Raw genomic sequence first — 21,468 nt, 5'->3', positions numbered from 1 at the left:
TGCGGGCACTCATGTTAATCACCAAGGGGCTGCCAGCAGCGAGCAACAGAGCAGAGTGTGGGATGGCTTTTTTTTTCCACTGCACAAAGCAGCAAGTTGAACCACCCGTAACGCAAGACCTTCATGTGCTGGAAAACCAACCCCCATCTGGCGCATTACATCACCTCTGGTAATTTTGGAGAGTGTTTAGTGAGTGACTGTTGGATCTTTTCCTGCACCAAGAAGACCAAGCATTCTCCTTTCACTTTTTTCTGAACACTTATCTAATAACAACAATACGATTAAGGGCTTGAGAGAGGATGGGGGTGGGTGGGTATACTTACTGCTCCACACACGTAGTCTCTGTTAGCATATTTTTGTTGACCTCGTGTGTTTAAGGTCTGACCAGAAAGTACATTCTTGAAGATTTGGCTGAGATATGGAAAAGCTCGATTTTAACAACGCAGATGAAATGCAGTGCGTGACTGGAAAATCCAAGATGAAATATAACCCAGGAAAAAAGACATTTTTATGGCTCAGGACAGAAGTTACAGAGTCAAGTTAGAGAAGTTGAAGGCTGAGACAGTGACCTCCTCGTCTAGATGGTACATGAAGTTCTCTGTGAAAACTCGATGCAATAAATCAGCACAACTGTAGTACATGACATGAAGTTGAATAAACTTGAAAATGTCTCGCAAAACTATGTGAGCAAACATAAAAATCTCTCACAGCAAGCTGCGTTATGTTTTATGTTGGCTCAAAAAATATTGTATTGTTTTTTTTACAGTGCACAAGACAGGAGGACTGTTGAACAAAAGTGAAGATGAGAGAGCTCTCTTAGTTCTCTTCTGTGCAAACTCTATGCAATAAATCATCACAACTACAGCACATGGCCAGTAAAAGTTGAATAATCTTAAACATTCTCTCGTAGCAGGCTGTGTTACTTTTTTATGTTGGATCAAGAATTACTGATTTTTTTCTTACAGTGGACAAAACCACATGAATAAACTGAAAAATATCTTGCAGCATGCCACGTTTCGTTTAAAAAAAAGAATCTTGGCTCAGTAATGGTTTTACTTTGAACGGGAAGAGCAGTTCAACCAAAGTGAAGAGGAGACAGCTACAGCTCCGTGACATAACTCCATGGGTGCCGCGAGGGGGGGGGAAAGGTGTTACAGATTCTAAGGGCCCGACAGCACTGACCCTGGAAGGGCCCCTGGAAGGATGCTGATAACATAATTTGTCATTTTCGGGGCTCAATGTTTGAATCTTTCATGGGGCCCAAAAATTTTAGCCTCACCTGGAAGGCGCTGCAGCATGCCACGTTTCATTTAAAAAAAAGAATGTTGGCTCAGCAATGGTTTTACTTTGAACAGGAAGGACAGTTCAACCAAAGTGAAGAGGAGACAGCTACAGCTCCGTGACATAACTCCATGGGTGCTGCGAGGGGGGGACAGGGGGGGGGTGTTACAGATTCTTAGGGCCCGACAGCACTGACAGGGCCCCTGGAAGGATGCTGATAACATAATTTGTCATTTTGGGGGCCCAAAGTTTGAATCTTTCATGGGGCCCAAAAATTTTAGCAGCGCCCCTGCATAACTCACCTGGAAGGCGCTGCAGCATGGCACGTTTCATTTAAAAAAAAGAATGTTGGCTCAGCAATGGTTTTACTTTGAACAGGAAGAACAGTTCAACCAAAGTGAAGAGGAGACAGTAGCTACAGCTCCGTGACATATCTCACCTGGAAGGCGCTGCTGGCGAAGCCCAGCCCCAGCTGGCGGCACACCACCATGGCCTCCATGGTGCCCCAGCCGTCGCTGCACACCGTGCCCCACACCAGGGAGCCGTTCTTCTCCACCTGCACCTCCACGCGCCCCTCAAACGGGCTCCGGCCTCCACTCAGACGCAGCTGCAGCAACAGGGAACAAACGCAGTATGGGAGACCTTCATTAACATTACATTGCACTTAGCTGACGCTTTCATTGATTCAAAGCGACTTACAGTCATTAATTGTCAGGGTATTGGTTACAGTCCCTGAAGCAGTGTGGGGTTAGATGCCTTGCTCAAAGGTGCTCTTCAGTTATGGATGGAGATGTAGGGAGAGGTAAGGGTGGGATTTGAACCTGCAACCCCTAGATTGAACGACCAGTTCTCTAACCATTAGGCCACAGCTGCCCACGACCTTCAACACTCCTTTATTGTGAACCATTGTCACCACTTAAAAAGTGTACTTTACATTACATGCATGTTGATCCTTTCATTCACCATAAAAGGGAGTAGACCGCTCCTTCCCCATTCCCCCCCCATCACCCCCCATACCCTGGATCATTACCACCTAAAACAAACGCAGTATGGGGGAGAGGGTGACTATTAATTAGAATGGTTTTGGTAGTAGCCTTCATAATGCACGCCATACCATCTGAGGCACGGTGTAATAGTCATTGAAAGGTTAATTACCATAGTACTACTCTGATATGACATAACACAGGCCCTTTAGTAATGCACTACGACTTGGTCATTGTCATTCTAGTAACAACAAATGTATAACACCATGTTTTTACAGGTTAATGTGGTGCAGATTGTTTTTATATTGTGTACTGCATCCTCTTCATGCAGATGGACCTGTCAACGGACCTATTTCAGTCTTTGCTGAAGTCACTCAACAACATCTTAATATTTGCTATGGCATTACCAAGACTGTTAAGTATGAGATTAAACTGATCGTTTTGGTTAGGATTAGAATTATCATTATAAATTATAATATTATAATTATTATATTATTAATATTATTAATATTATAAATAATGATGTTAACAGTGAGGCTATAACAGAGGCTCTGCACGAAAGGGTTAAACACACGTTATCTTCACATGATATCTTCATAAGATTTACAGCACAGGGCTATGATGTGGCACCAATAGTCTTCTGAAGCAGTACTCTGTCTACAAAAACCCACTGAACTCGGATAAGACTTCAATGGAAGCAACTTCTCTACTAAGGCCAGCTGCATACATTGCCTGCATACTGTACAGTGCATGCCTCACATACGTAGAATGAATAAGGTCACGTGTGATCTATTGCACCTTAGCATAAGATGAGGAGGAGAGGCTACATACTACTCTGTTCACTAACAACTTAACATGGAGAGAGCTTGACATAACTCACTCCAAAAGTTTTCTGAAGTTACGTTTTAAACACCCACATGCAGTGAACTGTGCTGGCATAATTGAATTGTGCTGAAAAGATAGTTGAATGAATGACTTGCCCTCTCCTCTCTGTGTGTACAATAACTCAACCCTATCATTTTAACTTCTGTGGAAGTAGGCTACTGATGTAACACACAACCACTGGATTATGTAAGAGCCATAATACGAGGCTTTCTCCTGTCCAAATCTAGGGAGGCCAGGAAAATAGTGGCAAAGACTTTAAAAAAGTGCAGTGCCCCCTTAAACATAATTCCAACCTTAAGCTTTTTATGATATTTTCACTGAAATAGGACTCTGGGCCTAAAAACATAATCCATGATCTATTAAGATTGGGGTTATTTTTGCTCAATGTTAAATGGCAACACAGCATTTTCCCTATGTAAGGCCATACTAAAGTATTACTGTATATCGTGTACTAAACTTCACTAATATGGTAGTGACTGCTGACTTGGAGAATCTGCTGCCTGTTTCATTGCAGTGTTGAGAGTCTTTGGTTACACTCCATTTTACTTTTACTGTCCCCCTTACATTAACTGTACAGTGTAACACAGTACGTACTCCATGTGGCATTAAGTACTTGCACAGTAGCTTAGAGTTAGAGTTAGGGTTAGTTATGTACAGTGTAAGCACATAATATTTCATGTTGATTCATACATTTTTCTTGTACTTCGAACATATACTTCAGAAGTTTGATCTTTTACCCAGTATAAGTGTAATAATCAATGCTTTTACCTGACATGTTTCGCATCAACATCCACCTGACCCTCTGTTGAAGACGGAAGCTATACCGTCAAAACATGTCCGGTAAAAGATAAAACTTTTACCTGTCTGACGTATAACAAAAACCTAAGTTTCACTGTTCCAGAGTCTTCTGCCTTACCCTCTGTTGAAAGCCCATGGCAGGAATGTTGCAGCGCACCCCCGCATCCTCCTCGTGACTGCAGCCCAGAGACTCGTTGTCCATGGTGAAGGAACACTCCGTGATGGACTTCTCAAAGCCAGTGCACTCGACTTCGTTCAAATGGACGGGACCCATTCCTGGAGGAAGGAAAAGAGTGAATATCTGTTACAGCATCCTGGCTGTCGGACCTTGTAGTAGACACTACAGACAGAGCTTGGTCTGGCCAATTTGTCATGGAGAGAAAGGTCTTTACGGCTAGGGTCAACTCACTGATGGGATGTCAATATGTTATGAATGGCCTTGCCTAGCACATAAACATAAATTAAATCACGCCAGACCCTCGTGTGTAAAAAATGTCAGACAAGTGTTTCCCCAGTCCCGTGCAAGGATTTTTAATAAAACCAAGCCTTCGCACAACTACCACTAATACCAGTATCTACTGACATATCCAATGTGCTATCCTATCCTTCCACATCCCAGTTTCAGGCACCTTTATGGCCCTGAAAGGAATACTTGGGAGAACATTCTTAATATATATTTTCAGGCTTATGCAGAATGGACACAAAGAGATGGGAGAGAGAGATGGGGGTGTGATTGAGAAATGACCCAGGCCGGATTCAAACCTAGGTGCCCATGGGCAGCATGCCCATTCATGCTATGGTGCATAAGCGTAGTGCGCCACAGCAAGCCCTGGGAAAAACGTTCACTGACAGACGACATCACGGTATGACATATGGCATTGTCATAGCCAGGCTAATGCAGAGGATATAATTCTGTGTCTGCAGCTGACAGCTGCACCTCCCCTTTTACGACACTATGAGCCCAAACCAGCAGGAGCAGTACCTTTTCCCTTTCCCAAGGGAGCCTATCTGTCTTGTCATATTTTCACCTCGTGTTTGTAAGTATAGAATTAGGATGGAATTTACAACCACGTGGACAAAAAAAATGGTCTGTCAGCATCACTGTCCAATCTGACAGTGTCATCTAAAAACTAGGTCACTGACATACATTTCAGTGGCTGAAGGTGTTTATTTTTACAACCCTCTCCTCCCTGATATCTGCTGAAAAACTGTGGGGTGGTCCAACACCCCTGAGGCGATAGCCTGACACCTAACAGAGAAATGTGCGGCCGCCATACCCACGCAGCATTACAAACAGGACCCACATGGAGGAACATTGTGCTGCCTCAGCCTGTTAGACAGCTACCTAACGTTTTAATGATTTACATTGTAAAAAAAAACAGTAGATTATAACAACCTTATTCTGAAATGTAGGTACACAGTAAAGATTATATTGTCACTCATTACATTAATGTATGATCCTTATTGTTTTCGCATCATTGCTTTTAAGAGAGGCCCCAGTGTTTCAATGCGTGCGGTTGCCTGAGGCTTTCAATAAGGCTCGCAGCTGAGACCCCTGACTGAGTCTGTGCTGTTTTCCCTCAACAATATCAACAGAGATCTTGCTTCAATCATGCTCAGACAGGCACTGCTGTCTTGCCTGGAATGTGGAACACAGTAAATCCCGTTCTGGCCTCTACTCAGTCAGATGGACAGAGAGACAGAGACAGGGTTGCAGATGGGCAAATGGACAGACAAATACAGATGGGCAGTTAGACAGCCAGCCAACCAGCCAGCCAGCCCCATTGACAGACAAACCGAAAGACATTAAAACAGACGGACAGGTAGAGAGACAAGAAGGCAGATGTCCAGACAGGTAGAAAGATGGACAGGCATTAAAGCTCGTCTTGCATCATGTTTTCACTATTATTAACAACGAATGCCCTGTGTGTTGCATTTGACAGGCAGGCAGACAAATGGACAAACCAAGTGGAAAGACTTACCTTGCCCGAAATGGACAGGCATACAGAGAGACAACCACCAGATACACAGACACAGGGTGGCAGATGGGAAAAATGTGGCAGGCAGACAGACAGACAGACAGACAGACAGACAGACAGACAGACAGACAGATAGACAGACAGACAGACAGACAGATAGAGAGACAGAGGGAGGGAGGCAGACAGAAAGACAGACAGACAAACAGATGGGCAGACAGATAGAGACAGGCTCACATTGCCCGAACCACCTACCATAGAGGGACAGACGGACAAACAGACAGACAGACAGACGGACAAACAGACAGACAGACAGACCAACAAACCAGAGGTGCGGACTCACCTTGTCCGAGCCTCCTGCCATAAACGGATATACATACATACATACATACATACATACATACATACATACATACATACATACATACATACATACATACATACATACAGACAGACAGACAGACAGACAGACAGACAGACAGACAGACCAGAGGTGTGGACTCACCTTGTCCGAGCCTCCCGCCGTTCAGGGCCTCCTTGGCGCTGCCAAAGCCTAGCTCCCGGCACACCACGGTGGCAGCCAGTAGGTTCCACTTGTCGTCACAGATGGTTCCCCACTCGCCATTCTTCAGAACCTCCACACGGCCCTCCCCCACCACCGCACCACCTCTCAGACGCACCAGGGGTTGCTGGGAACAAAATAGAATAGAACAGAACAGAATAGAATATCTTTATTGTTATCGCTGCAGGTACAATGAAATTTAGTGTTCATGGTCACTGCCGCATGAAACATGTATTTAATAAAAATACAGATAATATAATATAATATAATATAATATAATATAATATAATATTTTTATTGTCATTGCTACAAGTACAATGAAATGTAAAGTGTTCAGTCACTGTAGAATAAAAGCATTTATAATACAGAAATACATTTTACTTCTGGACATCCTAAAACCTGAAGTGATATTATCAAAGGAAAAGCTTAGGCCTACTGTAAAATGAAATTGGCCAGTCTGACCTTTAGATTATTAAATTTTCATTTTACATCACAATTTAACAAACCTTTAACAAATGCAGACAAACACAGACAATAACAGTTGCATTGTCATTGTATAAGCCAAGGGAGAGGACATGATTAATAGCCATTGAGGTTTCATGAACTGAATGTGATATGCAGTTACGAGAAGTGAAGAATGAAATTTGTGAAATATGGAAGTATGAATGTGATTTCCTGAAGGGCTTCAGATAAATATCCACGTGTTTCTCGTCAACCTGACATGGATGAAGGCAACGTCATCATGTTTTGAGGTGACTGCCTGGGAATAAACTTGGCCTGTCCAGGATGGCTATTCTCTCTCCGTCAGGCTACTACAGAGATGAGGAATGTTTTAAACACACTTCATTGGAGCTGCCAAGGACAAACACTGACAGAACACACTGTGTAATCACCACCAGTGTTGCCAGATTGGGCTGTTTCCCGCCCAATTGGCCTGCTTAGGATGGCCGTGTGCGAGTAAAAATAGCATTTAGCAGAAAAACCTGCCCACTTTTTGCCACATAAATCAATGGAATTGGGCAGGATTTTGTGCTTTCTTGGCGGGTTTTGGGCATTTTTTGGGCTGGAAATCATTAGCCTCATCTGGCAACCCTGTTTATCACCACCTAGCCAGAGCATGGCCCATATCAGTCTCGCTACATCAAAACTCCGGCCGTTTTACTTCATACACTCACCACAGAGCTAATGTGACAGCTAACAAAACGCTTTAAATCAGGTTTTGATTTTGATACACTGAGCAATATTTCAGCACGGCTTTAGTTTGGTAGCAGCGATAAATAAACATAGCTGAAAACACCTGGAAACAATGTGTCAACAGAGCGAGAGGAGTTGAAGACGATGTCGGTTCGTCCTCCATTATCAGTTAGCCGACTGCAAACCACCATGGGGCTCTCTGAGTGCTGGAACATACCGTTTGATTTACACGGGAGAGAGTGAGCTCACCACGAGGAGGAAAAACTCTGTCAGAGAGGAGACGTGCGCGCGTGCACACACCACTCACTCACTCACTCGCTCACTCTCTCTCCCATACACTCACGCACGCAAACACACACACTTACTCACTCGCTCTGTTCTGATTGAAGAGCCATTACCATCTATATCCTATGCCTCCTCTCCTCTGTAACCTCCGGCAGCTGGACTTGTGTCAGTGAAGAAGAAGAAGAAGAAAAGGAAGAGAGTGTGGTGTTGAAAGATAAGACACTTGATTTGAACACGAAGCACTAACATGCCTTTGGCCATCTTGCCTACGCTCACCGCTGTCAGAGGAAGAGTTCAGAGACCTATGCCAGAGGAAATAAAGCTGATATAATATATTCGGCATCTTGCCCCAGGGAAGCAGACGGTGGACTCACCAGATCAGTTGTGGATTCAAATCTCATTTTGAGAGTGTGGAAGAGAGCAACACTGCTACAATTCCAGTCAAGCCAAGCTATTTATTTTGAAATCTGACATTTCGGTCAGTCAGACCTTCAGTCTGTCAGACCTTCATCAGATTTGAATCCTGTACCACTAGCAGAAATGTGGGTGCTCTCCTCCAGTAGCCTGATTATCATCGACTTTCAAATCACTTCGAGACTTGGTCTGACCAAGAGCATATCAATTAACGTTTCCCAAACGGCATGGTTGACCCGCCTCCCTAGGTTTGCTACTGGTTGACTGGTGTCCGACAAAGTGGATGGAGTTCCCGTTTTTTCGGGAGATCAGAAACGATATTTACATTGCTCTTGGCCTGACTTGAACCAGCGCCGAAGGTGTGGCGTCACTAGGAGGGCATGGCCTGGCTACTCCTCCAGTACCCTCATCCATCGCTGCCGTGCTCCTGACCAAAGCATCTAACTCCACATCGTCCAGGAACTGTGACTAATACCCAGGTAACTGTAAGTTGGTTTGAATAGGCCTACAGTAAAAGTGCCTACTACAGGTAGGCGTCATTGATTTTGTGGCATTTTGGGTGACTAAATTTATATTAGTCACACCTACTGGGGTCAAAGGCGAAATCGTCATTTTGCACACTGAAGAAGGGTGCAAGCCCGAAACATTTGTGAGGCGATTATAAAAGTAAAAAGAAATCTGATGAGTGCTTCTTTATTCATTTATTTTTGAGATTTGAGTTGAGCCATTGATTTTGTACCATATTTTCTAGCAGCACCATGATATCTCCTTGCTAAGTTCAGCTCAAAACACAGAGGAAGTCTCATGGATGTTGTATGGTATGGGAAACAATAAGTGGCTACTACTTTAATCTGTTAAGGCATGGCCCCTGTTATAAATTTGCTATTACCAGAATGACAAAGACTAAGTCGTAACGTATAACTAAAGGCACTGTGCAAAGGCATCGCACAACGTAGTAGGGTAGTACTGTGGTAATAACGTTGCATCAACGATTATAACAACTGGCAAAACTGTACACATTATGAGGCTATGTATAATGCAATGTCATTTACACATTTTACAGTAATGTTACCTCATGTCTGAAGGCCTTTCTGAAGCCCGTCATGGGAGCCGGGGCGAAGGATCGTCCTGGGACGCAGCTGACCACCACGGGAAGACCCTGCCCGCACGTCTGGTTGCCCTTGGAGGCCAGGGCCTTGCCCAACGTGCAGCCCGAGAGGTGGGCCTCACTCCCAGTGCAGTTCACCGCGTAGTCCCAGTAGTTCGGCCTCCTCCTGCGAGCAAACATCCTTGGGAGGGCAGGGAGGGGACAGACAGGGAAGACATACAGGGAAAACCCACCACAGTAAACAAAGGGGAGGCAAAGCGATTTCACTAAATTACAACCGTGCCATTTACGTACTGCACGCATGTCAAGACCTTGTGGTGGCGGATGGTGGTGACATTTAACGTCTTCCTCAGCGACTTGCCTTGGACTTTTGTTTATTTAACCTCACACAGAACGTACACAAGCCTAGTGTGCAATCATGTTATTTATTTGAGGCAATGTTGAGGCAATGTTGCTGTTGCTTGGGTACTTGACTTAGGGGGCAGGAAGTGGTATGCTCAAACAAGGCACAAGATTTATTACCACGTGTTTGAGTCAGAGAGTGCAGGTGAGGTTGAGCTGAGCGCGGTTTGTTAAGACCTCCAGGCGAGACTTTATGGGCAACATGAACAGTACAGTGTGTGCTGTTGCCAGATTGGGCTGTTTCCCGCCCAATTGGGCTGCTTAGGATGGCCATGTGCGGGTAAAAATGGCATTTAGCAGAAAAACCCGCCCAATTTTTGCCATAGAAATCAATAAAATTGGGCGGGATTTTGTGCTTCTAGGCGGGTTTTGAGCATGTTTTGGGCTGGAAATCATCAGCCTCATCTGGCAACCCTGTGTGTGCTGTTGCAAACACCAGCACCACTCGCAGCAGCAGACGGAGCAGACAGCAGCAGCAGCAGCTAACGGTATATATGGAGGGGAAATGAGGATTAAAACAAGGAAGCCCGCAACATTTGTTTCCAATTTGGAGCTGGGGGTGAGAAAGCGTCTCGTGCTGGCAATCAACCAAAGGCTATGTCAAAAAACAAACTGCTGAGGGACGCGCTGGGCTTTGGAAACATGGCAGGAACAAAGACTGCATTCAGAGGCGACCTGTCTTTCCCACTCACTTGATGTGAATAACAGATGTCTAACACAGTGTGGCCCTAAGCCTGTCTAATCTTCAACAACTTTTTTTTTTTTTAAAGGTAAAAGGCATTTTCAATGTAAACAATTTTGTCTGTTTTTAAGTCAGGGCATGTAATTTTAAAACCTTAGCCGCTCTGTGTATGTATGTAAGCTTTGCTAGTTTCTTAGCATAAGCCTGGGCTAAGCTAAGACATCTTAAGAGGAAGAGTCTTGTGCAACTGTCCTTTATTTGGGCTGCATGAAACAACTGGAGAATCTGGCATGGAGCCCCACCCTTACTGAACGCCAGCTTACGAAAGCCAGAAAGAGCAGAGCAGAGCACGTTTCATAAGGATGGGCATGTGCATAACGACACGTAGCACCGGTCTGGCTAAAGGCTTACAAACCATCTCTCCATCCCTGTACAAATCTGGCTCTTTTTCCTAGCCTGTATCGCAATATTTCACACCTTATGATCGCTTCCCCAAGGACTAGTATGTGCATTCTTTCCTTGTTCAAATTTTACGAGGCAGAGTAAAATTTAAACTCTTATGCAGATATGAATGATACAGATAGTTATGGGGAAATAACTGCCTTTTTTTGGCCTGAATGACCATTAAACGACAGAAAAACACACAAATAATACCAAATAGTGACAAAAAAATGTCCAGGCCCCAGGAAAAGAAACAGTGTTTTTCTTTCCGAGGCAGACAGTAGATTTTCTGCACCTGGTGAGTGAAGTTATGAAAGACTCGAGCGGGTCTATTGGGTTCACTGCACAGCTCTCCCTCTGCACACTCTGGAGCAGGGAATGTATTTTGGCTGATAATTCAACTGTGCTTCCACCAGTTTTATCAGTTCACATTTGAAGCAATTCCACGACAGGTTTTCCCAAACTAACCTGGTTATCGCAACTTCAAAGCTCTGTGAGCATTTTATCTGGTCTTCTCATTTCTCAGAGTGAAATGAAGGGGGTACCGTTTCATGAAATGTTGGATGTTGGATGCAGAATAGTCTGTCATGGAGAATTACAGAAAGACACTATGCTCCTTCAAACTTGGCCACATGCCACATGATTGTAGTGGTTCAATTACTGTATATTGGATTTCAACATAGCCTGCAGGGCACTCTCAACACAATACTTAGTAGCTTTTCTTTTCAGCTTCCTCGCAAATGGGAGGAATACTGTGATTTGTCTCTCAGCAGTGAACCGCTCTGTTCCTTTGCGTAGTGTGGTTACAGTCTAGCCTGGTCCTGACCATCCCATAATACTACCATTTCATAGTGGAGGCAATCCTTGGCCGGAAGTACGTGGATGGTCTCGCGAGGCTAGTTACAGTCCATGGAGGCCATCAAAGTCATTTAACAAGTGGGTGTCACCCCATTACATGTGAATGAACCACCTAGGCCATCTGAAAACCTTAATTCAGAGTAATTAGTGTTTCTTTAAGTTAGAACTTATAGTGATTTAGCTATCTCATGAGATTTTCCCATGTGCATTTTTGAACAAAAGTGCCAAGATCTAAGGCCAAAAAAAGCCATCTCTACTGTCCCGATTAGCTCTCTTAACTTGTAAGCTCAGCACTTACTTGTAGACTCTGGTGTTGTATTTCTTCTCCCCTGGGAAGCCGAACATGCCGCATATGACATGGCTGTTCATCTGTGTCCACTCCTCGTCACAGATCTGCCTCCAGCGACCGCCATCTTTGATCTCGACGTAGCCCTCCGTCACTGGCGTGCGCTTGCGGAGCGAGGACAGAATCGCTCGGATACGGACGTCTTCCACATGGATGTTTAAATTCTGAAATCAGCACACACACACACACAGACACAGACACAGACACACACACACACACAGTTATTTATTCAATTAGAAACTCTACATAAACCATTGGATTAATAAACATGGTGTGTGTGTGTGTGTGTGTGTGTGTGTGTGTGTGTGTGTGTGTGTGTGTGTGTGTGTGTGTGTGTGTGTGTGTGTGTGTGTGTGTGTGTGTGTGTGTGTGTGTGTGTGTGCGTGCGCGTGTGTGTGTGTGTGCGTGCGCGTGTGTGCGTGCGTGCGCGTGGGTTCGTCTGTCTCTGTCTGTGTGCATGTGTCTTTATAGCACAACTTTACAATAATTATGATAATCAGGTACTAGCTATGAACAAGTAAGACCAGAAAAGGTGAACAATTCTCAATTCAGATGGACATTCATTAAGTCTTGACTAATTCACCCGATAAAGGTCAGAATTAGTTATATGGTGGTGCATGAATCCATACATATTTCATCCATTAAAACCACATGTGCGCGAAGAACACCAACCAGAAGTATGCAGGCCACAGAAACACATCAGACAAAACACTGAACTGCCTTGGCTGTTCTTGTGGCAAAAATGACAAGCTAACTTGGAAAGCCATCCGCCTCCGCGATGCAAAGTTCAACGTGCCTACTGGCGCGCAGCTTCGCAGAAAACTCTCTCCTCGGGACTGGACTGTGACGGGGCCCAGGAGAGAGAGAGAGAGAGAGAGAGAGAGAGAGAGAGAGAGAGAGAAAGAGAGAGAGAGAGAGAGAGAGAGAGAGAGAGAGAGAGAGAGAGAGAGAGAGAGAGAGAGAGAGAGAGAGAGAGAGAGAGAGAAAGAAAGAGAGATGTGTGAATCAGGACTTCCCTCTGTGTAGTCTGCGGGTTTACATGAACTACTCCCCCATGTCTCCCCCCTTGAGACTGAAAACCGCATTCCTGTGCTACGTGACAGAGCAAGCCATGCTGGAGGAAAGGACCGTCTGAGTGCTGCGATTTGCTCGGCTCAGCAGAAAAAAAAAGAAAAAGAAAGTAAAGAAAAAAATACATGGGTCCATAAGCATCTCCCTCCTGAGTCCAGGTCACCCTGTAACTAAAGAGAGAAGTCTGCCACTGGGCTTTATAATTAAATGGATGGTTTTCCTGATGGTGGCATTAATCCAACAGAACGTGCAGATGCTACCACCGCAGCGGCTGAGGGAGAGTCAGTGAGTCCAACCAGTCTCTGCTTGTGACCGCACACAAATCCACGGGACGGGAGAAAGTGGGATGATTAGGGGGGTGTAATAATAATAATAATCACATACAGTATGCAACTGAAGCTGACGGACCTGGTCTATTCTAAGCAGAAGACTGGGAGGGGTTGGAAGCAAAATGATTGTAGAGTCCGGGCAACGCAGCTTCTGTGGAGATGATTATGTGTGTGGATGAAGCTAGAAAGCTCTGTGATACCGGTATATTGCCTTAATAGAACCATTCCAACTTTTAATCAAAAATAGGCCTAAAGCGAGGGTCACCAAATATGGTTTAGCGTCAAACACATGATTGCCATCATTGACCTTAGCAACAGATTCAATGTGATTGGCAGAAGATTGCGATTGAACCCGGCTAAGGACAGGGCGCTGAAATGAAATTGCCTGAATGGACATGATTCCGAAAAGCTAAATCTGACCTCTGTGGTTATGTACTGAAAGCAAACACAACATGTTTTTTCTTTGTAAAAGGGTGGAGGCCTCCTGGAACTGGAAGACGACCCTGCGCTGCTATTTTGTTCATCCAGACAATGTCTAAGTATGCAGTATGGTGGGCGCACCACCAAAACCAGTCAAATCATAGATTTGAAGGCTTCGCACAGGTTGTACGTACGTCTTGATTATGGCTTACAGCACGCACGTTCTCTCTGTCACGTGGGCTGGACTGACAAAACAACAGAAATATGGCATTCACATCTAAGAGACATGGCTCGATATTCCATGAAGCAGAAAACTTGTTGGCAAGTGGAGGGGCAAGGGAGCAGGAGGGGGAATATTTACAGCTGGTCTATCAATTTGTGTGTGCGTGTGTGTGTGTGTGATGGGGAAGAACTTTTCTGAGGGAACAGCGTCACACTGGAAACTTGCAGAAGCTCTTACTTAACAGAGCCCTCCTACAACTTACAAAACACAAGGAGCCATAGGCACAAGTGGTGAACCACCAGAAGAAGATGACAAAGCCTCAGATGCTGCTTACATGGTCATGTATCAGACACGTACCCATGCGAGCAGACACGTGCGCACACACACACACAGACACGTTCGGATGCACATGCACACCAATGACTTTACCTCTTTAAGCAACAGTGGATTGGACAGGGTCATCAGCTATTTGACACTTGTATTACATAACCAGAGCAAGGCGGTATACTAAGAAAAAAAGTAGATTCAGGTCACATAAATCACAACTTTATGAACATCTTGGGATTCTGGAATTCTCGAAATACACCCCATTCGTTTAAACATGTCTTTTCAATGTCTTTTGACATCTTCGCAACCTATTTTTGATAGTATATAAAGGAATAATTCACCAGAGTTCCAACTAAGGCTAGAATCCTCCTCCTCTTCACAAAGAAGAAATCTGGTGCAACTTGGAGCCAGTGAAAACAATAAAGCCAGCAAATCCAGCAACACATGGTTTTAATGAGCACCCTGACCCTCACTCAGTTCACTAAATCAAACTGAGCTCACTAAAGTTCCTCATACTTCTCTTTTACGTGGCAAAGGAACTGAAGTCACATACAGTGCAACACTTCAACCGATTTGGGTTCCACAGCATGACATCAGGGAACACCAACTAATATAAAAGGGGTATGCCACTATTTTTGGGCTTAATACAGTTAAAATTGTTGGCTGGGGTTTATAAAGGTGGTAAAGTGTCTTAATTTTCATGGTAAGCGTTATCTTGCTTTAAGACAAGTTAAAAGAGGGAGTATGTAGCTAAGCTAGTGAAAGTCAATGGATCACTGTAGCATGCTACACGGATGCATTGACTTTCACTAGCTTAGCGACATGCTCCCTCTTTTAACTTGTCTTAAAGGAAGACAACGGCTTACATGAAAAATAAGACACTTAACCACCTTTATAAACCCTGGCCAACGATTTTAACTGTATTAAACCACAAAATAGTGGCATACCCCTTTAAGTTCTCCTTGATCTCATAGTATCAGAGAACACAGTAGCTTGCAGACTCATAATGTGCACCGTTCTGCCAGAGACGGTGAAGAGAAATGTTTTTGGTTCCGCCAGTGGAATGCCGTAGGCCTACTAGTCATTGAAGAGACTTACAGAAACTACCACACTAGACTACTACACTGCTTTGACATTACAATGTGTTTTTAGGAATGAGTTGCTCATTGCCATTCGGTTAACAGCAAATCTATAACTGGGGTCATGTCTTCTTCATAGTTAAAAATAACATTGGTAACACTTTATAATAAGTACCCCTTTTTAAGCAAGTTAAGCGTTAGTTAAGCCTTATTCTAACATTAGTTAACCCTTAGTGAATCATGAGTTAGACATTATGTAAGTAGTATTTCTCATTTCTTAATCATTAACTACTACCATTAGTGATTGGTTTGCGTGTGCTGATGTAACTGTTCGCTTAGCAAAGTTAAGCTTAAGCCTTATTTTAACATTAGTTAACCCTTAGTGAATCACAAGTTAGTCCATCATTTCAGTTTCCATCATTTCAGTGATTCATCAGGGTGTACAGAGCTTCTAAATTCACTTTTTTGCCCTCCATGCACTATAACCGCTGCAAGTGAGTTTAGACCGGAGCGACTACTTTATTTCTTGAGAGACATAGTGGCATCCAACCTGGGGGCTCCATTTCTCGAAAGCATCATTGCTAATCAGTTGACAACTTAGTTGGTTGCCAATGAGAAATTGCATTGCCTCCAACTACGGTAAGCTGCTAAGGCAGTCAGCAATGAATCTGGATGGATGGATGGCTGAAGATGAAAACAACTTGATTTTATTTTGCCTTAAAGAATAATTCTAAACTCGAATGATTTTTGAGGGTCAATACAGTTTTTGCAGATGCCGCATTAGTCATGATTTTATATGGCATTCATTTCTTCAATATTACTCCACATTTAGTCCATTACGTACAAATCACGATTGCAGGGCTGTGACTAAGTATGAGTAAAGGCCAAAAGCACTCAGCTCAGCCAAGGCACCACACCACACCACACCACACCACACCAAACCAAATCACACCACACCCTCCGCTGGTGGCACGGCATGTGCTGCCCACCTCACGTGAGTTGGCCGGGGCCCAGACCCCTGTTGCTGTGAGGTCACCCACAACACAAATGAGTGATTATCTCCTCTCCCAAAATAGTCGTCTTAATGAAAACAGACAGCTCCACGCAGACTGCTGTTCTCATGCAACGGACAGACCGCTGTGCAACTGCAGGGGCTGCCTGAGTGGGAGACAAACAGGAAAAGAGAGAGATTTCCCAGGCTCCGGGGAGAGTTGTCAGGCAGGGCAGGGGGGGCCTTGGGCATTGCTGCCTGCCTGGGATATTTGTTTATAGATTATAGTTGCAGGGGAAAGAGCGCGTGCATGTGACTGTGCAGTTCTGCAGGGTGGAGGGCACAACAAAACCTTGTGCAATGCAACTGACATGACATTATGGGCTTTCCCAAAAACACATAAAAACAACTCGGGTGTTTTTTTCCTCAAAAAACACAATTTCAAAAACCACCTGCTGGTTTATGTGCTGGAGCACGTTTTGGAAAGACCATCATCCATGTCTATTCATTGGTTTGTAACACTGACTGACTGAGCCATGAGGTCATGGGCCTGCATCCGCATGCACTGGCCTGACTGCCCTGACGGCCTTGACAGCTGGTGTGGTTACACCCATCAAACACTGCTGCCCCACCACCCCTCCTTGACAGCTGGCTTGACATGGTAATTTATGGCACGGCACTGACCCCAAAACACATCAGGAAATTGGGGGGTTTAATCTTTGACAGGAGAGCCATAAAGAAATATGACTTCTTTCATTTGAATGGAAGAGAACATATCATAAAATAAGATCTGAATAAAGCAAGGACTGCTGTCCCACTGTCTAAGAATGCGGTCAGTGCTTTTTGTTTCTTATCTGAAACAAAAAGTAATCTGAACAAGTGGTAAATATCAGTGACAGATGAAAAACAAACACAATGGCCTAAAAGGTAGTTTCATTAGTTAAAAATGAAGGCAATCTCCAATAGCTTTCCATGCCTCTTATTTGTCTTACTCTGTTTCTGTCTGGAACGGATTTGACCATTTTAAAGAATTTCTCTGTTTATAACAGGATGAGCAAGGCCATTTAATATGTTCAATATGATGAATTAGTATCTCAGGAGCTGAAAGCTATGAAAAAGTTTCCTTCATAAATATGCAGAACTAAAGAGCTTCTTGTTTTTCTTAAGTTTCCAAGTGTTCAGTTTGCTGGGAAAGAGGACGGAAAATTCTCCTCTGAAAATGCCTTCAGTCCAACCATACAGAAATGAATGCTGATAGAAATGTTGTCGCTTTAAATGTGATAGCACATTGATGAACATACAGTATATACGTGTAATGCACACATTTGTTAAACTGGTGGAGGTGTAATTCAACTAAAGCTTAATACCTGGGTGCAGGTCAGCGTTGATGGCTTTTCCATATTGAAAAAAATGACTAAAGCAGCAGCCATTCCTGAAAAACACAAGCCACTTTGACCTTTGAGTCTCTGCTGACAGCTCTCTCTCTCTCTCTCTCTCTCTCTCTCTCTCTCTCTCTCTCTCTCTCTCTCTCTCTCTCTCTGTACAAATTACAGAGTTAGTCAGAGTGGGATGGACTGGAGCGATCCCTTTCGACTTATTCCAGCATCCATGCTAACCATTTACCTTAAAACATCCCTGCAGACTACCTCACTGTCCTGTCCCGCTTCCTCCTGTGGTGCGTTACCTCACAAGCATGCCCCAATGATGTTCCGCCATGGCTAAGCACTTAACCACACTTTTTACAGCACATACATAAGAGTCCATGTGGTCTAACCAGCGAATGGAAAACCTGAGTCTGCCTTGCTCAGCGGATAGCACAGCTGGAGACAGAGGCAACGCACAGGAGCTGACTTGAGACGTCTAGACGGCCTGGGCTTCAGGACTCGACTCGTATAATCTGCAACTACTGTTTTCCCCCTTTTTTCCCTTCTTCATTCGTTCATTTTTGGTCTGAAATCAAGACCAGCTCGTTACAACAGAACTTGCCCTATGTCCTCAGAGCTCAGTTCATCCAACTTGAGTCCAGTAATAGTTGATGACCCTGCGTGCAACCTCCTCTGAAAGCATTCCTTCTGAATGAAGTGAGCAGAATACCACCTTGTTTTCTCGGTCCTCTACTCTTTCCATCTCCGTTCACTGACATACTGTGAAACGACCGTGATAAACTGTGAAATGGGCATCTTAGCCGCATGTCTTTGTGGGATGCCTCTACGGGGGCTCTTAATTTGAAGCCCAACTGTCAAGAAGAAATCCCTGTGCACACCGTGCCGATCACGGGCGATGGGCCCTGTTGACAGGCCCGTTTGTTTTTATGGCCATTAGGAAGGCAAGGCAGATAGGCGCTGCATGCAGCCGCGGCTCCAGCTTTCTGGCTTACACTCCCATAGTCCCCTCTGCCCTACGCCCTCCTCTCCCCTCCCCTCCCCTCCCCAGAGGCACACATGTAGTCCACTCTCATCAGAACCAGCTGGGTCATCAGAACAAAAATGCTTTGAAAATTCCAGACAGCTACAAAACAGCCACTCAAGAAACAATGGTGTGCGCGGCACTGTATTCTATTGAGAGGACTTGCATCAGTGTGCAACATTTCCAAGTGTGCTCTTTCTCTGTGTTACGGAGCTTAGGTCTTATTTCCGTTTGCTGAGGAGCAGAGGATCTCTCTGCACTGGGACACGGATGCGAGAAACCATGACATCTCAATGCCATGTATAGTGGAACTTATCTTTTGTTAAGTTCTGAAAAGGATGAAGGAACTCTGTTGTTTGTACTAAATTGCATCAGTAATGTGAGAAAGATAAAAACCAGATGTTGAAGCACGACAGCTTTGCCAAGCTTGGCATCAAATGCGTAATTAAAGAGCAAAAAGTCCAAAGACCTCGAATAGGGACCTGTCAACAATATGTACAGTATGTAAATTACACCCATGTTGGTTTTCGTTCACTACGCTTTTTCAACAAGGCGCAGACATTTAACAATTAATAACAATAGCTCTGACAATAGTAGGCCTATTACTAATATACCGGTACAATATGTAGCTTTACTACATTCTTTACATCCGTTTGAGGGCCTTTGTTACACACCGATAAATAATGGATTTTTTTTCTGAGCAGATTTAATGGTTCAAAAAAGACGTTATCAGCAAGGTTCCGTGACTGCACTTAGTACTTGCAGTGCCAGTGCTTTCACAATTTTTGTAATAGTTAACTTCCAAATGTAATGGGCTAGCTCAGGATCGATCTTGACTTAACATGCAAACTCTGTGTGAATTTGTACAGGGATCTTCTTGCAGGATTTAGTACAGTAGGTAAAATTTTAGATCTTTTAAGACCATTGTGAGCAAAATTTCAGACCAATCCCGGCCGTGCATTACCATTATTCATTCATTATTCAACACCCTGACCAAGCTCAGTAATCAAAACATTTAGCATTTTTACAAAATACGAAGGACAGAAATTAGATACAAATACAGATACAAATTTAAGACCACTGTGAGATTTTGTGACAGCATTTTGTTATTAACGCACGGACACCTACTATACAGATACTTGTATACTTTTTCCACAAACAAATACGCATTCTATATGAGGGCCGCAAATAACATGCCTATTCTCTTCAAGCTTTGGTAAAGGAAAAGGACCATACTACGTCTCAGCAAAGCATTAGTGAAGTTCTTATTTCAGGCTACTGAGAAGCAGTAGATGTCTGTGCTGTGGGGGACAGATGCAGGAGACTGTGACATCTCAATGCCATGTGTAAGGGGGCTTATCTTTTGGAAAGGATCTGGAGAGGATGAAGGTACTCAGTTGTTTGTACTAAATTGCATCACTAATGTGAGAAAGACAACGAAACAGATGCTGTAGCACACCACAGCTATCCAAGCTAGCCGTCAAATAATACAAGTAACTCCATGGAGGGGAGACAAAGACTGTGTGTGTGTGTGTGTGTGTGTGTGTGTGTGTGTGTGTGTGTGTGTGTGTGTGTGTGTGTGTGTGTGTGTGTGTGTGTGTGTGTGTGTGTGTGTGTGTGTGTGTGTGTGAGAGAGAGAGAGAGATAGAGAGAGAGAGAGAGAGAGAGAGAGAGAGAGAGAGAGAGAGAGAGAGAGAGAGAGAGAGAGAGAGAGAGAGAGAGAGAAACAGAAACAGAAACAGAAACAGTAGAAGTCTTACATCTATATTGTTCGTCAAAGTGTTGATAAACTTGAATCCTGGAATCCTTCTGTCACTGCATAGGACGCCCACATCCTCAGTGTGCTTGCAGTCAGACACTCCGATTCCATTCGAGTCACAGAGGGCCAGAGTCTTCTCCGTCCCAGTACAGTGGACGTTGTCAAACCAGACGCGTCCTAAAAAGCAGACACCATCATCATTATACTTATTGACCTCAACTGGATATGACCGACAGGTGCAAGCCTAATGAGAGGTGTTGCGCCCAGGGATGCACCATGTCAAACATTTCGTCCGATACCGATATCCGATCATGATATTGCGGATTTGGCCGATGACCGATATTAACCGATACCAATGTTTTTCTTTCTTTTAAAAAAAAAAGAGATGACAATGATGCAAACAAACATAATTTTTGAATGTCGTCTTATTTCCAAAAACACTTTTTAACTCCCTGTGATAATTAGATAAAAAATAGAGACAAAATAGAATACAAACAGTGAAAGTCATCATCAAGTCCATTCTTTTAGAACCGTAACATATTAAAAAAAAACATCGGCGTTAACATCGGCCCAGTTTTACCCATCAGACCGATGTCCGATGTGTTGAATATCTGGCCGATACATCGTGCATCCCTAGTTGCGCCGATA

The 21,468-nt window shown here is 44.0% G+C and overlaps 1 protein-coding gene across 1 annotated transcript in view; it reads right to left on the bottom strand.

Moving 5' to 3' along the window:
* loxl2b (lysyl oxidase-like 2b) overlaps nucleotides 1–21,468 on the bottom strand; it is a 39,226-nt gene that overhangs the window by 12,831 nt on the left and 4,927 nt on the right. The window contains exons 3-8 of the mRNA XM_063194911.1: nucleotides 20,822–20,997; nucleotides 12,168–12,379; nucleotides 9,451–9,667; nucleotides 6,429–6,612; nucleotides 4,066–4,223; nucleotides 1,721–1,888 (exon numbers count right to left, since the gene is read on the bottom strand). Coding sequence (XP_063050981.1) covers nucleotides 1,721–1,888; nucleotides 4,066–4,223; nucleotides 6,429–6,612; nucleotides 9,451–9,667; nucleotides 12,168–12,379; nucleotides 20,822–20,997 — 1,115 coding nt within the window. The remainder of the gene's footprint in view (nucleotides 1–1,720; nucleotides 1,889–4,065; nucleotides 4,224–6,428; nucleotides 6,613–9,450; nucleotides 9,668–12,167; nucleotides 12,380–20,821; nucleotides 20,998–21,468) is intronic.

Source organism: Engraulis encrasicolus, chromosome 3, assembly GCF_034702125.1.
Source record: "Engraulis encrasicolus isolate BLACKSEA-1 chromosome 3, IST_EnEncr_1.0, whole genome shotgun sequence".
NCBI classification, from domain to species: domain Eukaryota; kingdom Metazoa; phylum Chordata; class Actinopteri; order Clupeiformes; family Engraulidae; genus Engraulis; species Engraulis encrasicolus.
The sequence above is the reverse complement of the archived record's forward strand: the minus strand, read 5'-3'. Positions and strand labels throughout refer to the sequence as shown.